We start from the raw sequence: 16875 nt of genomic DNA, 5'->3' as shown, positions 1-16875 counted from the left end.
CGGTTCAGGATTGAAAACTTTGTTATTCCTGCTTTCTCTAAAATGGCCAGGTAAACTTGGGTTCTGAGCCCTCTGGACAGGGGAGAGGCTTGTGGGAAAGAGGTCTGGCTGGGAGCAGAGGAGGCAGGGAAGCAGGGGGGTGCTTTGGAGGCAGAGAGAACCCCTGAAATTCTGAGTCCTGCCGTCCTAGGGTTGGGGCGCTGAGAAGGTCTGCCTTTCCCTCTCTCCCTTCCTGCCTTCCCACGGTCCTCCTGACATCGCTGTTCAAGCCTTAGCTCCTTTCATCTGTTGTTAGGAATGGGCTGGGAAGGGCTGTGTGGCATCTCCAGCTGTGCCCGCGACAGTCCCCTCCGCTCCTCCATCGGTGCTCCCTGGTGCCCCGAGGCCCTCTCCATCCTCTTTTCTTCTGCCGCTCCCCACCCCCTCCAACAATGGTCTCTCCCGGTGCTCGGTGGCGCTGGGGGGTTGGGGGGACGGAGGAGGCGGGCGGAGGCGGGGCCGGAGCGTGTGTGGAGGGGGGGGGCAGGTCTGCATTGCCGCTTCCCCTGGTACCCGGAGCAGTCGCCGCTGCCGCCAGCCCCGCGGCCGGGACCCCCGCCCTCGCCCGCGACTGCCTTGCCCGGGGCGCCAGCCCAGGTGAGACCCCGCTCTCAGTCTCTTACCCCCACCCGCCCGGGGCAGGAGCATCCTCGCCTCGCCTTGCAGCCATTTTCTCCTCCGATGCTTTGCGTGTGGGGAGGGTGACCGTCCCCGCGTCAGGGGTGAGGGGGCTGCTGGTGGTCAGAAAGGACCTTTAATGCAGTTGCTGTGCCGATCAGAATATATATATGGAGTAAGGGTGTTTTTCTCTACCTTAGCCAAGTCCCCAGGACGCTCTCAGATATTGACAGGATTGGGGGCGAGGGTTTAGGTGAGGTAGGGTTCCCTCGAAGTCCAATGCCCTCCTCACCTTGCACCCACCCCCATGATAAGTGACCTTGGCTGGGGCCAGAGAATGGATGCTGCCTCAGTCTGCTCCCTGCACTTGGGTTGGGGTGGGGGGGCAGTGGAGGAAGGGCAGGTGAAGGAGGGAGGGAAGGGAAAGGAAGAATGGAAATGNGTGGAGGTCTCTCCCCGCGCCCCTGCCTCTCTGTGTTCCTCTGCTGTGTGCCTTCTCGGCGGGCACCTTCGTCTTCTTTTCCCCTCAGAACTGCGAGTGCTCCATCTTCCTCACCCTTGCGGTAGGATGTAGGGAGGGGAGGTGCAGCCCTGGGCGCCCTGGGTGGGGGGCTAAGGCTCGGTCACCCGGCAGGGACGGCTGCTCCACATGCCCACACCTCTCCCTTGGTGGCTGTTTTGATAACTGCTTCTTAATGACCTTGTCACCTGGGTTAGGGAGGGCTGGGGAATCCGGGGCTTTGATTGGGGGTGGGGGCTTCTGGACCCTCCTATAATCCGGGGCCTTCGTCCAGAAGGGAAGCATTTGCTCAGGAGCCCCCTCCCCTCTTCTACAGGAACATCTCCTGGGCACATTTTTTCCGGTCAGGTGGAGCCAGCCAACCTTAAAGGGCCCTGTAACCCTGAATCTTATCTCCTGTAACCTCCACCTCTCCAAGCCCCATCTCTCTCCCACAGGCTTAGCCACCCAGTGCTGCTTCGGGGGCTAAAAATAGCACCACTTCCTCACCAACTCAAAGAATTTGTCTTCTTTCTCTCCCTTCTGACCTCCTGGGCTCATCGGCCCTGGGGGAGCTGGCTGTTGAGACATCGGCTCCTGCTGTGGCTCTGGGAGCCTTCTCTGCCCTCCACGCACCTCTCAGGGGTAAACAGTGTAGATAAACACAGGATGTGGTTCCTGATGGGCCCAACTGTGTCCTTCAGGGGTTGGGGAGCAGGGGGGCGACCTTAGACGGGAAGGAAAGGAGAGGAAAGCAAATGGCCACGCAGTGAGGGGGGTCGTTTCCTCCCTTGCATAGGGGTTGGTTCGGCCTTGAACCATAAAGAAAAGAAGGTGACATAGGGGTCACTGGTTTTGGTCATCGTGGTCCACTGCTTACATCTGGCCCGAGGGGCCAAGGCCCTGCTTGCCAGCGCTTCTCTGTGAGCCACGTCGCGTCACTTACCCCCTTCCACCAGGGCTACCGTGTGCGCGTGTGACATTTAATGAAGGCCCTGGATGGGTGGGAAGAGGAGGCAGGATATATTTAGGGGAATGATCTATGATCAGAATCTAGTCCTACTTCTTCTGCTTCTCTGAAGGAAGGTAGGGGGGTTCTCCTATGTTTCCCCTCTGAAGGATGTCTTGGGGGGGGCCCAAGGCCCCCTTCATTCTATACTGGTCTCCTACGCAGTGCGGTATTCGTGGGCTCCTTTTTCCTTGACTCCTGGAGGAGGAGCAGAAAGGATTAAGAGGGATTAGGAAGGAAGGCCCTGGAGAAAGGAGGTGCAGCTATAGGCCTTAGCCCCCCATACTGGAGAAGTATGTATTCGATCGGCCATTTCTATTCCCGCCCCCACCAGGGAAGGGGCTCGTGGGTGATGTCCTGAAAGAAGGTGGCAGCAGCCAGAGATCACCTCTTCTCCATGACCTCGGTTCCAGGTTTCCCTTGTTTTTGAGTCTTCCCTTCTTTGTCTGGAGGGAGACAGTGTAGGCCCATCTGCTGGAATTAATTTGAACACAGGAGGCCTGGGGACTCTTGTTTTGGGAGGATATCTGAGAATGACTCCCTGCTCTTCCCTTGCTGCTTCCTGTTTCTCTCACAGTTTTTCAGTCTAATAAGAAGGGAGGACACTTATTTATAGCCTATCTGCTGTGAGGTTGAATTCTCTTGTGGGCTCGGAAGAATAAAGTTTAATATCCCCAGTTTAAACACAAGGACACCAAGGTTTAGGGAAATTAAATGATCTGCCCCAGAGCCGTTGGCAAGTGACTGGCAGGGTCGGGATTTCAGCTTAGGTCACATATCTGTCATGTGCTTTGCACCGAGCCAGCGTTCTCCTTGCCAGTATCCCTTTCTGCTCTTTATCGTCATGAGCGTCGAGAGGTGGCTTTTGGTCTGGGATCTTGTGAGGGACTAGAGGAGATCGCATTGTATGATTATCATCACAAAGAGGAATAACCAACGTTTCTTGATCACTTTTTATGTGCCAGGTACCATGGTAAGGAGTTACACACATGATGTCACTTAATCCTTACTTTCCCCTTCTTAAATAAGAGGAAACCGAGGCCTGGATGTTCAGAGACACGGCCAAGGTCACTTAGCTAGGAAGTGCCGAACGAAGCAAGGAGTCAAACCCAAGTCTGTCTGACCCTGGACACGAATTTTCACCCACCGAGAAAACCCTTCCTTGTGGGAACCTGAGGGAAGGACCCCGAGAGCCCCACCGGAGAGGCCGTCATTGGACTGAGGTCAATAGGCTGGAGGCCTTGATCCTGCTTCTGCACATTCTCCCCAAGCCCAGCCCCAAGTAAGAAAGCCTACCAGGCTAGATCAGAGAATTACGGTTTTTCATATTTCCTGGTTTGTTCTTCGCAGTTTGGGGGTCTGATCTTAATGCGGGGCAGGGGAGCAGAAGGAGGGCTCTAGGTAGGTGAGCGCGACTCTGGAGCAAATCTCATAGGCTTGAATTCCAAGGTCAAAGTGAGGAGGTTTATGTGGAATGATCCACAGTTGGCCCAGGTAGTCTTCCCTTTTTAACCGAGTACAGGCTTGAAGCAAGGAGACCATCCAGGTCACCTAGCCTCGGTGGGGCTCTGGGTTGATGGAAGCTCCGCATTGGCCTTCTCTACCGTTTTAGGCCTCACCACCTCCTTTTCTCCCCCTCTTATATTTTCTAGATCTCAAGAGGCTTCTTGAAGGGAAGTAGGCGGCCTTTCCTGAGTTATCCTGGCTCTCCAGCTTAGCTCCCACAGCCTGGCTCCCACCCCCCTTCCCAGTCCCCTCTTCCCCCTCTCCCCTACCCATGTATCCAACTGAACTGGCCCGAACTCCTCTCCCTCCTTTCCCCTCCTACACACTCACTGGCCACGTCTTATTGTCTCCTATTCTGTGTCCAGAGATACGTGGCCACACTCCATCTAAGTAACTGGGGGAAGGAGTCTTTCTGACTTCAAAAGTCCTTGAGCAAAATCCAAATAAGAAGCAGGGAGTGGAGGAGGTCTAGCGAAGCATTCCCAAAGACCCATCATGGAAGAAGGCTTCAGAGACCGGGCAGCGTTCATCCGTGGGGCCAAAGACATTGCCAAGGAAGTCAAGAAGCACGCGGCCAAGAAGGTGGTAAAGGGCCTGGACAGAGTCCAGGACGAATATTCCCGCAGATCCTACTCCCGCTTCGAGGAGGAGGAGGACGATGATGACTTCCCTGCCCCTGCCGATGGCTATTACCGGGGGGAGGGGGCTCAGGATGAGGAAGAAGGTGGTGCTTCGAGTGATGCCACCGAAGGCCATGACGAGGATGACGAGATCTACGAGGGGGAATATCAGGGCATCCCCAGGGCCGAGTCTGGGGGCAAGGGCGAGCGGATGGCGGATGNATGGGGAGGGCCCCCCCGGTGGCCGGGGGGAGGCGCAGCGTCGGAAAGAACGGGAAGAACTGGCTCAGCAGTATGAGGCCATCCTACGGGAGTGTGGCCACGGCCGTTTCCAGTGGACGCTCTATTTCGTGCTCGGCCTGGCGCTGATGGCCGACGGTGTCGAGGTCTTCGTGGTGGGCTTTGTGCTGCCAAGCGCCGAGAAAGACATGTGCCTGTCGGACTCCAACAAAGGCATGCTAGGTAAGCCACACTGGGGGGGGGGCCCTCCAGCCCTGCCCCGCCCCAAACTCTGCTCCCGTGAACCCCTGTCCTTGCTGCTGGGCTCCCTGGGACCCCGATCCCAAGATGTCCCCAAAGGGCGTGGAGTTCCTCTACGTGCTCATCCTTCGCGAACCCTCCTCTTGGGGTTCAGTCACAGTGAGGTGGTTCGTGCAAGAGAGGCTTGGGGAAGGGCAGTGGCCCGGGGGTGGTCTGCTCCATCGGTTTTGCAGGCGGTCGCCATGGTGGGAGGGGCCCCTGTTGGGTGTTTCTTCCGAGACTTCCCTTCTGTCATCTCGCCCCTTTTCCCTGACTGGGGAAATAAGAAGTCAGTCTCCAGACTCCCTGGTTTAAATGAGGAGTCAGTTTAGCGGGGTGGGCATCGGGGAATCCCAGGTCTGCCTTCAGCCAGAGAAACTGGCCACGCTTGCTCTTGGCAAGGCTTGGGAGGTTCGAGGGCCAGTAAGTGGTCTCTCGTGGCTCTTCCTGGTGTGGACCCTGGGGGAGGAAACCACCTGCACTCACCCACAAAGGATCGCTTGGTCTTGCACTGCCCCCACGTCTCCGTGAGGAGTGGGGAGATCCCACTGGTTGGTGCTTGGCTGAAGGGTGGGTAAAAATGCAGAGTTCAGAGTAGATGATTCTTAGGATCATTCTAGCTCTGAATGTAGGAAGGAAATAAGAACAGGAGAGTCTCAGGACCAGAAGCATTGGAGCTGGGAGGACTAAAGCACGGGTTCTGTGTGCGGGATTTTGTGGGGGGACTGAAGGAACGGAGCTGCTCTTCCAGGCGCGCATGAGATGTTTCCTGCTGCTTTGAGGACGTCAAGGCAGGAAGGGGAGAGGGGCCCCTGGGAAAGTCTGGGAATTGGGGCAAATCCATTCCTCCATCTAGGCAAGCCAGAGATGGGGGTGTATGTGTGTGTGAGAGAGAGAAAGAGAGACAGACAGACAGACAGGGACAGGGAGACAGGGACACAGTGAGAGGTGACAGCAAGCAAGAGAGAGCGGGAAGGAGACAAAGAATTCTGGGGGTCCCCCATGTCTGTCTGCATTCCTGCCTTTGAACCCCTAGCCTGCAGCGATGATGCTCCGTGAGCAAAGACGGAACTCTCACTTGCTCTCACCTCTGGGTTGACTTACCTATTCTAGAAGTCTTCCTCAATCCATTCTGCTGCAGTTCTAGCTCATTTAATGCCCCAAAAGTGAGAGGATGGAAGCGTGTCTGCTCACACCTCTGCTGTCTGTTTCCCTCCCTGCAGGCCTCATAGTCTACCTGGGCATGATGGTGGGAGCCTTTCTCTGGGGAGGTCTGGCTGATCGGCTGGGTCGGAGGCAATGTCTGCTCATCTCGCTCTCAGTCAACAGCGTCTTCGCCTTTTTCTCATCTTTCGTCCAGGGTTATGGCACTTTCCTCTTCTGCCGCCTCCTTTCTGGGGTTGGGTAAGTGGCCACCTCCTAAGTCCCAGGAGGCACGCGTGAAGGAGGACCGTGCCCGTGTCACCGTTAGATTTCTAGAACCCAGCACGGTGCCAGGCCCGCCAGATGCATCTCAAATATGTATGCACCGAATGAACGAATTCCTTTCTCCTACCATCTTCAGGCCTGCTACCCCCTGTCCTGGACCCATCTACCGCCTGTCCAGAACACCATTCCATGTCTCGTCCACTCCTGAGTCCTCCACCCCACCCTCCAGTTCCATTCTGAGCCTGGCTCCATGAAGAGGCCTGGTGGGTCTCAGCCTCACCCCTGGGTGCCTGTGAACCCTTCCGAGTTGCCATCTTTCCTGCATTTGACAACAGACCTTGCCGTTAACACGCGCCGCTGCCAGAAATCTGGAGCGTGGACCCGCCACACCCCCACACCCCCTGAGCCACCTGCATGCATTCTTTGCCGTCTGCCAGCTCTTTTCCGGCCTGCTCGCACATGCCTGCTCCCAGACACCTCTCTGCCTAGCTTTTTCCTGTGGGGATTTCCCCGCTTTTCCGTCATCAGCTTCCCTCTCCTGACACTCAGTATCACTGTCAAGATTCAGCGTTTGTTCCTTCCCTTTGCCTCGGACCTCCCTGGCTGTTTCCCAGGGTCCCGAGGATGGGTGCCGAATGGCTGGTGGTGAGGGAGCGTATAGGGCACTGTGTGAGAAGAAGTCTCTTTGATGAGGAGTAGGAAGATGAAAGGCACTTGGGGACCCCGAGCCCTGGGGCAGGGGATCGGAGATAGGGCCATTTTCCAATGCTGAATTCTTACCATGCCCTCCAGGATCGGAGGGTCCATCCCCATTGTCTTCTCCTACTTCTCGGAGTTTCTGGCCCAGGAGAAGCGCGGGGAGCACTTGAGCTGGCTCTGCATGTTTTGGATGATTGGTGGAGTGTATGCAGCGGCCATGGCCTGGGCCATCATCCCCCACTACGGTGAGCAGTCCCCGGGGAGCGCACCCCAGACTCTCCCCCTCTTTTCCTGGGTGCCTTGGCAGTGGGAGCCCCCAGCCACTGGCCTTTCTGCTGATGCTGTGACTGTCCCTGCCAGGGTGGAGCTTTCAGATGGGGTCCGCTTACCAGTTCCACAGCTGGAGGGTTTTTGTCCTCGTCTGCGCCTTCCCTTCTGTGTTTGCCATCGGGGCTCTGACCACACAGCCTGAGAGCCCCCGCTTCTTCCTGGAGGTGAATAGGGTTGGGGCTAGGTGGGGGGAGGGGCGTCAGGGGGCTCGGTGTTCAAACGCTAGCGGTGGGTTTGATCTGTGGGACCCTCATGGGGCCCATACTCCTGGGGACTTTATGTTGCTTCCTTCATCTTATAACACACCTACAGAGGGGCGCTGTGGGTGGAGGAGCTAGGGTACCTGCCCACCATGGGTGGCCAGAGATCGTGCAGGCAGGCGCCCTGCCCCCGACTTTATAGCTCAAGAGAAGTTCCCACCCTCTACTTCTCCCCCCTGCAAGTGGATCTTGGTCCAGCAGCGTTAGGATGCTGCCCCTACTGACAACCTGCCTGCCCCTCATCAGCAATTCCCTTGTCTTCAGTTCTTCTCTTTCCATTGGACCAGGGGGTCCCTAGGACCTGTAGTTGTATCTGTCTTCCGGACTCCCCGTACGGTTGCCCAAGTCTAATTAGACTTTGCCGAACGCCTACTTGGGGCTCTTTCCTTGTGGGCTGATGCACGCGCCCGTGGGTGGGAGGCAGGGGTGGGAGCTTTTTTGTGTCCTGTGACTGCAGAAGCCACACTGGAGGAAGGGGGTCTGTTGCCCCGGGTCAGGGAGGAGCTGACCTGGCGGTGGGAATTGTGTCTGTGGCTCTAGAACGGGAAGCACGACGAGGCCTGGATGGTGCTGAAGCAGGTTCATGACACCAACATGCGGGCCAAGGGACACCCTGAGCGAGTCTTCTCGGTGAGCCAGAGCCCCTCCCCTCCATCCTCCCAGGCCCTGCAGCCCCAGCCCCACCCAGCCCCTGCCTTCCCCACATCCCCGACCACATTCTCCCTCAATGACCTCTCTCAGGGCATCGCATCCACCCCCTGCCCCCATTTGGCTACTGGTTTGAAACTGAGGCACCCGGATGGGGCTGGGAAACACAGACTATGTGACTGCTAACCCCTTCTCTGACCCCAGGTAACCCACATTAAGACAATTCACCAGGAGGATGAGTTGATTGAGATCCAGTCAGACACAGGGACCTGGTACCAGCGCTGGGGGGTCCGGGCCCTGAGCCTGGGGGGCCAGGTAATGAAGGATGGCGTGGTGGAGAGAGAGGAGGGAACGGGAGAGGCGGGGACTCAGGCAGGGCGTGAGCCTGTGTGTGCTGGGGGGTGACGGGTGAACTAAAGGGAAGGGGTAAAGGAAGAACATGAGGGGCTTGGGCTGGGAGTGTTGGGAGTCAGTGCAGCCGCCAGCTGACTTTCTTTCGTTCCACCCAGGTTTGGGGGAATTTCCTCTCCTGTTTTGGTCCGGAATATCGCCGCATCACTCTGATGATGATGGGTGTGTGGTTCACCATGTCGTTCAGGTGAGGGGCTGTGTGGGGGCAGTGGGCTGTACGTCCTGCAGGACGGATGGAGGTTACACAGGCTGGGGTGGGCTGGGGCGCTGGGGAGGCTAGGTGGGGCCATCAGGGGAGCAAATGGCCGGGAGATGAGTGGGTATGGTAGGTGGGCACAAGAACCTGAAGTCCCCCAGACCAACAGTCACCCCAGACCTCGGTGAAGGGAGGAGTGGTGAGGGGTGAGACTGGAGATGCAAGGTCCTGACTCTCCACCCCCTCGTTCTGGACCCTTTGGTCCTAACCCCGAGCCCTGGCTGATTCCATCGCGCTTGCCTCTTCAGCTACTACGGCCTGACCGTCTGGTTTCCCGACATGATCCGCCATCTGCAGGCGGTGGACTACAAAGCCCGCACCAAACTATTCTTCGGGGAGCATGTAGAGCATGTGACCTTTAACTTCACCCTGGAGAATCAGATCCACAGAGGGGGGCAGTACTTCAATGACAAGTATGTGGGGGCCTTTACGTTCCACTTCTTCCCTGTCCCTTCTACCCTTTGCCTCTTTTGTGAGTCTGGGAGTTCGGAGACAGGGTGTGTGGGAGTAAATATCCGCGGTTCCTTCTCGATTCCAAGGGAGTGAGTCTTGGGGGAGGGTATGAAGATGAGGGGGAAGTGCTTCTCAGCATCCTGGCCTTGCAGGTTCATTGGGCTCCGTCTGAAGTCAGTGTCCTTTGAAGACTCCCTGTTTGAGGAGTGTTATTTCGAGGATGTCACTTCGAGCAACACGTTTTTCCGCAACTGCACATTCATCAACACTGTGTTCTATAACACCGGTAAGGCACTGAGGCTGGGGCCTGTCGGACCAAAGGGTTGAGGGGACCTTGAAGAGGGGAGAAGGAATGTTCCTCACTCCCTATTCGGGGTTCACACGCTGAGCTCTCTGGGGCCCTGTAGGAAGGTGGTGTGGGGGACTCTTAGCTGCCACCAATAATTCCAGAAACCGAATGGAAACTGAACAGGTTTCTGTCATGGCTTTAAGCATATCTGGCAAAAACATCGTTTCCTTACCTTTGAGCTAGAATTAAAGCAAATCCGTGTTGTTATCGGTGTACTTTTGAAGAGGGCAAAACTCATTCAAACAGGGTATTTAGGGGGAAAAAAAAACAATGAAAGGACTATTTGGTGGGTAAAAGGCTGGGAATCAACGCATTAGTCCAGTCTTTAAAACAGTGATTCTCAAACGACATGCACCCAAAATGCTTCGCCACCTAGACTGAGGCCCCGCCTCTAAGGGAGCACCTGGTGAGTTTTTCCTGACTTGCGGGGAAACATAACGGGAAGGATCTTTTAATGATTTTTAATACTTTACTTAGTGATTTCTCCTAAACCCATGGTACTGCTGCTTATAGTCAGCGAGGACAGACAAAAAGAATGACTAAGAAGTGAAGATTATTAACGAGAAAGCTTGGAAACAGCCAGTCCCACTGTTCCGTTTCATAGACTGTGGTCATTTTCTGCTGTAAAGATTTCTAGTTCCTATGGTGATAGGATTTGACGTTTTGCAGTGAAGGCCCTGAGCAATTTTGGGAGCCTCCCCCCACCCTCCCCCGGCCTCCAACAAATCCCCCAAAGGCAGAGTCCTGAGGCGTAGCCTCTGTCTCCCATTTGCCGAGACTGCCTGCCTACCTTGGTCTTTGCCCGCAGACCTGTTTGAGTACAAGTTCGTGAACAGCCGTCTGGTGAACAGCACGTTCCTGCACAACAAGGAGGGCTGCCCCCTGGACGTGACCGGGACTGGCGAAGGCGCCTACATGGTGTACTTTGTCAGTTTCCTGGGGACGCTGGCTGTACTCCCTGGGAATATCGTGTCTGCCCTGCTCATGGACAAGATTGGCCGGCTCCGGATGCTTGGTAAGGGGGCGGGTGGGTGGTGGTGGGTCAGCACGAATGGGGGCCCTGGGGAGCAGGGCCAGGCTGTCAACAGGCTTCTTACCTTATTGAGAAGGAGGAGCTCAGCTAGAGAAGGTTCTCTCCTGTCTTCTGCTTAGGTCTTGGCTGCAAGATGGGGGGTGGGGCCCGTACGGAAGCTTCTCTGAGGGGGAAAGGAGGTAGGCAGCACAGCAATGCACAGGCTTCGAGATTATGGGTTCTGAACCTCAGCTCACTTCTGACCTTGGGCAAGTTACTTGATGAGCCCAGCTGTGTCATCTGCAAAGTGGGGGTGAGGCCAGTACCTCCCTCGCCGGGTTGACGTATTAGATCAATGCATGTAAAGCATCAAGCTGCTTGGCCCATAGCTGTCGTTGAGGAGGTGGTTATGGCTATTATTCATAAAAATACAGTTCTAAGGCAGGCTGGGGAGGAGCGAAGAGCCTTCCTTTTGAGTACTCTGGTTAGAAGAATCTCCTCCAGGGCTCTGCTCACCTAGTTGACGGCACAGGGCGGGTTGTGGGTGGGCACCACCTGCCTGGGTTCAAGCCGCTCCCTCCTCTCCTGGCTCTAGCCGGCTCCAGCGTGATGTCCTGTGTCTCCTGCTTCTTCCTGTCTTTTGGGAACAGCGAGTCAGCCATGATCGCTCTGCTCTGCCTTTTTGGGGGGGTCAGCATTGCATCCTGGAACGCGCTGGACGTGCTGACTGTTGAACTCTACCCCTCAGACAAGAGGTAGCTGGAGTGTCGTGGGGGCAGGGCAGCCGGTTTAGGGTCTCTGCGGTGGCGGGAAAGTGGGGTGAGGAAGCAGGCTGAGTGGGAAACCATCTGCGGGGTTAAAAGGCTACATATCCCCATTGAGTTTCCCCTCCAAGAGCTTCTAGATTTTGTATTCACTCCTTGAAGTCTTAACTACCCACCTAATGTTTTGGTCTTCTTTTCCCTATACCTCCCCGTCTGTATTCCCCCATGTACATCCCGCACCTCTCTGATCTTTCTGTCCGTCGTCATATCCCTTCTGCACACGGCCTGCGGTCTCTCCTTCACTTTTCCCACCCGCTCACCTGTCCCCCGCAAATCCTCCTTGCCTCTGCACCGCATGGACCCACCCCCCTCCGGCCAAGCAGGACCACCGCCTTCGGCTTCCTGAACGCCCTCTGTAAGCTGGCAGCTGTGCTGGGGATCAGCATCTTCACGTCCTTCGTGGGGATCACCAAGGCCGCCCCCATCCTCTTTGCTTCGGCTGCCCTTGCCCTCGGCAGCTCTCTGGCCCTGAAGCTGCCCGAGACGCGGGGGCAGGTGCTGCAGTGACAGGGTCTCAGGGCGCTGCGGGTGGCAGGCACACTGTGAGACCGACAGCCCCTTCTCCTCCCTCCCTGCCCTGCCGCCCTGGCCCCAGAGCCCCCACTCCCCAATCGCCCATGTTCAGTGTCTTCGCCGTGTGTGCGCGCGTGTGCATGTGTGTGACCCCGTGGGCAGGGATACAGGGAAGGCCCCTTCATCCCAGTTTCGGGATGCAGCTCTACCCCCCCGACGTGCACACCCTTCTCCCCCAGTGTTAGTGAGGGGCCCCAGCACAGGCTTCCCGCCCTTCCCCCATTCCCTCCACCTATGCTCTGGTGAAACCATGGGCCTGTGGTTGTGCCGGGGTCTGGGGCTTGGTGTCGTCCATGGACCAAAAGAACTTAAGAGCTGGAAGGGCCACGGGCGCCCTCTCACACCAGTTGGATGCTGGGGGAGTAGCAATAAACCTCAGCCCCCTGGCCTCCACTTCCCCCTCAATTTGGGCTAGAAGTAAGAAGCCTGAATTTTATGAAATTAGCGTTCTGATCCTTATTTACTTATACATTAAGTTCCGAGGCAGCTCAGCAGGCCTGTGTGTGTGAGTGCATGTGGAACACTTATGTGTGTGTGTGTATGTGCCATGGGGCAGGGGGTCACTGTACTGTCCTAAGATACAGCCAAGGGTAATCTCAGTGGACACACACACTACCCTGCCTCCCACAGTACCGCCCCTAACCTTATTTCTGTGCCAGGTCTGGGAGGGAGGCGCCCCAGGCCAGGCTAGGATAAAAGTCCCACAGTCCAGAGAGACCTGAGGGCACCCGACAAGGTCCATCACATCCCCTCCTCTCAAGAAGCACAGGCCCCTGGAGCGAGAGGCTCCACCCACTATAGCACAGACAGGGACAGCACAGCTGCCACCCCCCTCCCAGCCTGTCCCCTCACACGCAGGGTAGCAGGGGAGGGAAAGAAACCAGGCATATGGTCAAACCAGCAGATCAAAAAGCACAAGGGGCTGGGGTGGGGGCAGGAGTCAGGGGCCCTCCCAGCAACGCGTCTCTAGTGGGAAGAGGTTGGGCAATAAGCCGGGGACCCCTAGTGTGGGACCAGAAGCCTCAGTTTCCCCATCTCACCCTTTCTACACGGAACCCCCTGTAGGTTAAGCTGCCCTTGCCCCACCCCACTCTGTGTGGCTGCTTTCTTTGGTGCCCAACTGCCCTCCACTGTAGCTGTGACGTGTTGTAGTTTTTAGCTGTTTGTAAAATGTTAACAAAAAAAAAAACAAGTGAAAAGGAAAAAAAAAGTGAAAACAACAACAAAAAATCCAAATTCACCTTCCTCGCGCTGCGTCCGGTGCCCTCACCCTATAGTCGCTCCCCCCATTTTGTAACACTGACCCAGGTGGGGACTGTTTAACTCTTTGGTGTCTGTGCTCAAAGGACTGCCTTCTCCTGTGCCCAGTGTACGAGTGTGTGCCCCCTTTCCTCACCCTTCATTTGCTGGACGCAGCCTTCTCCCTTCTACCCACCCCGGAGGGACCCATCCATCTCTCTTGTGCTCCTGGGGAACCCTACACCCAACTCTGTTGATGTGAAAAATGAAATGAAAAATATTGATGAAAAATAAAAAAAAGAAACAAATCCTTAAAATCCAAAATGGCTACATCGCCTTCTTTGCCTCTCCACCTACATCCAACCTTCTGCTTGCCTGGAGGGAAAGGTGGAGAGACGGAAATGCTATTCCTCTCTCCCCAAACTGGAAGCCAGGATAATAGGATGCACCACGTGTCTTTCCTCAGTTGGCCCCTCTCCCCTGACCTTTTCGCTTCTGCAGGTGGAGGGCCCTCCCAGTCTCTGGGATTTGAAAACTTAGGAGTAATGTCCTGCAAGTCAATAGCAAAAGCAACTAATAACCTGATTTTAAAAGGGGGCTAAGGACTTGAATAGACCTTTCTCCAAAGAAGACACACAAATAGGTATATGGGAAAATGCTCAACACCACTACCGGTCAGGGAAATGCAAACCAAAACCACAAGGAGACACTTCACTCAGAGCCTGGAACCTGCTTTGGATTCTGTGCCTCCCTCTCTCTCTGCCCCTCCCCTGCTCACGCTTTGTCTGTCTCTCTCTCACAAATAAATAAACGTTAAAAAAAAAAAAAAGAACTGAAACGAGGACCTTGGCAACATTAGCCCTCCCGTGTTCCTGGCAACACCATGCACCAGAGCGAAGACATGGAAACAACCTAAATGATCGTTGGCAGAACTGATGACACGGTGGCATATATGTACAAGGGAGCCCTATTCAGCTTTTAAAAAGGAAATTCTTTTTGAAGAATTCATGTGATAACATGAGCCAACCGTGAGGATATGAAGTCACATAAGCCAGTCGCAGAAAGACAAATACCAAATAATTCCAATAGTTATCTAACAATAGTCAAAGTTCATAGAATCAAAGAGTAGAATGACAGTTGCCAGGAGCAGGGGAGAGGAGGAGACGGGGAGTCACTCATCAAAAAGCAGAAGTTCCAGTTAAGCAAGAGGTATAAGCCCTAGAGTGTATGACTCTGGACCTATAGTCAACGATAATGAACTGTATCCTTAAAAACTGGTTGAGAATAGACGTCATGTTAAGTGTTACTACCATAATAAAACAGAATTTACAAAACTAAAATTTAAAACCCCTTTATGAATATTTCTTGAGGATAGAGCCAGCTTTCCTCTGAATTCGCTTGTCTTTTAAAGACAGATTCCAGATTCTGTTCTTGTGGAATCAGAATCTTTTTTTTTTCCCGTAAAGAGAGGGGACCTAGAATCCCCATTTGAAACAAGTTTCTGTGGGAATTCTTATCTGTTAGGCTATCTGGAAAGCACCGCCTGGGTATTACCCTTGACTTCCCCTCACATTTCTGTTCTCATCAAGGTATTTTCTGACTTTTTATGGTAGCTCTGAAATAAAACTCCTTCCTTTCCATTCCTACTGCTCACCTTGAAGTCAGGGTTCTGTCTACACTCTTGGTTGCTCTCTATGCCTCCAATCTCCTATCAACCCCCTTACACATCACTGCCAGAAGGATCTGCCCCCAAATGCTCTTTGGCATGTCATTCCTCAATGACTTCCTATTGTCCAACCTGGCAGTCTAACCTTGAGCTCAAAATGCTCAAGATGGATGTTAATCTTTTTCTTTAGTATGTAGAATTCTCTTGCCACATGAAGGTCATCAAAGGTGCTTAGCTAGACATCACCTGAGCTCCCCTCAGAAACAGGACTCTAGAAGGCTCCTAAGAAAAAGGGCTCAGTAGGTGAAGCGTCCAACTTCGGCTCAGGTCATGATCTCGCAGTTTGGGAGTTTGAGCCCTGCGTCTGGCTCAGTGCTGATAACTCAGAGCCTGGAGCGTGCTTCGGATTCTGTTTCCCCTCTCTCTCTGCCCCTCCCCTGCTCATGCTCTGTCTCTCAGAAATAAATAATTAAAAAAAAAAAAAAAAGGGGGGGGCTATACAAAGTTTTCTCCATCTTCTATACTTATTTTCCATCATGTTGTCATCTTTTCACTGCCTTAGTGTGTTTTGGTTTTCATTTGGTCTTGTTAAGGATTTTTCTTTCTCCTTTTTCAAAGTTTATTTATTTTGAGATAGAGCACAAGTAGGCGAAGGGCGGGGAGGAGAGACAGAATCCCAAGCAGGCTCTGCATCATTACTGCAGAGCCCCATGCCAGGCTCTAACCCACGAACCATGCGACCACGACCTGAGCCAAGATCAAGAATCGGGTGCTTAACCAACTGAGCCACCCCAGGCGCCCCGCATTAAGGATTTTTCTGAGAAACAAATGCAAATCCTTTTGGAAATGGATAGGCTGATAGAAAGCCCAACATGCCCCCAGTATGAAATTCAAATGTATTTATAACTCCTGCCTCTCCACTCACTGCTGCTCAGTCCAGTTTCTATGCCCCTCCCTGGAACATCCTTCCTCTCCTTTCTGGTTTAATTCTGTGCTTTCCTTTAAAGATCCAATTAGACCACTCCCCACAATGAAACCCTTCATGCCTACCCTAGGCTACAGGTATCTTCTCCCAAGAACATCGTAGCACTCCTCAACTGGCCACGAACAACACAAAGCAGTGTGTCTCCTATGATAATTTATCTTTTGATAAACAGGACTATTTCCAACTCATCAGGTCTCCTTAGTCCCAATTTAACATAAAACGAGAGGCAGCTTTTCCCAAATAGTCCAAGGCAAGGGCAGGTGAGTGATTCCACTCTGCCCTTAGACAAGCTTTGATCAGAAATGAGCTGCTATCTCCAGGGAAGACGCATGTGCTGGCTGAACGGGGCCCAAGGAGCCTCCTCCCTCACAAGCACCAGACGGTATTGAAGGGAAGAAAGCCCGTGGTTTATTTCCAAATCATCGGGATCCTGGTCTCCCCTCTCTGCGGGCTCAGGAGGTTCCCCGAGTTTTCTTGCTCCCACCCAGGCAAGGGGGGCTTGTGTCCAGTTGCGGGTTCTCCTTCCACTGGGCGGGGGTCCGTGCCTGAATGGCCAATGCGTGGACCGGCCCGGCCAGCTCCTCAGACAGGGCGGCGTGGACCAGCCGGTGGCGCTGCAAGAGGCTCAGTCCCTCAAAGCGAGAGCTCACCACCGCCACGCGGAAATGCGTCTCGCTGCCCGGTGGGACCGCATGGCCGCCGCTCTCGTTGCGCAGCTCCAGCACCTCGGGGTTCAGGGCCTGCTCTAACTTCGTGCGAATGGCTGCCTCGACGGGACCGGCAGTCCCCAAGCCGGCGCTGCTCCGGGACAGACAGACGCGGCCGGCCATGGGGAACAGGCGCCCGACCAGCTGCACCCTCAGCATCGGCTACTGCGGAGACAGGGCGCAGAGCAGTGAGGACCTGGGCCTTCCACCTGCCGAGCGCCCAGG

At 54.8% G+C, this 16875-nt stretch overlaps 2 protein-coding genes across 2 annotated transcripts in view; one reads left to right on the top strand and one right to left on the bottom strand.

Moving 5' to 3' along the window:
- The first annotated feature begins 571 nt into the window (after nt 1-571).
- SV2A (synaptic vesicle glycoprotein 2A) lies at nt 572-13616 on the top strand. The gene is given in 14 exon segments (XM_077772600.1): nt 572-636; nt 3818-4510; nt 4512-4753; nt 6034-6214; nt 7031-7182; nt 7298-7431; nt 8068-8157; nt 8380-8490; nt 8685-8773; nt 9091-9255; nt 9448-9581; nt 10453-10659; nt 11252-11411; nt 11804-13616. Coding segments are annotated over 13 exon segments (2193 nt in total). The 5' UTR covers nt 572-636; nt 3818-4166; the 3' UTR covers nt 11988-13616.
- Nucleotides 13617-16328: 2712 nt separating this feature from the next.
- BOLA1 (bolA family member 1) overlaps nt 16329-16875 on the bottom strand; it is a 1687-nt gene continuing 1140 nt past the window's right edge. Inside the window, exon 2 of the mRNA XM_077772572.1 lies at nt 16329-16815. Coding sequence (XP_077628698.1) covers nt 16396-16809 — 414 coding nt within the window. The 5' untranslated portion in view covers nt 16810-16815 and the 3' untranslated portion in view covers nt 16329-16395. The remainder of the gene's footprint in view (nt 16816-16875) is intronic.

Source organism: Crocuta crocuta, unplaced genomic scaffold (assembly GCF_008692635.1).
Source record: "Crocuta crocuta isolate KB4526 unplaced genomic scaffold, BGI_CrCroc_1.0 scaffold415, whole genome shotgun sequence".
Classification (NCBI taxonomy): Eukaryota; Metazoa; Chordata; class Mammalia; order Carnivora; family Hyaenidae; genus Crocuta; species Crocuta crocuta.
This window is presented reverse-complemented; position numbering and strand designations above follow the sequence as displayed.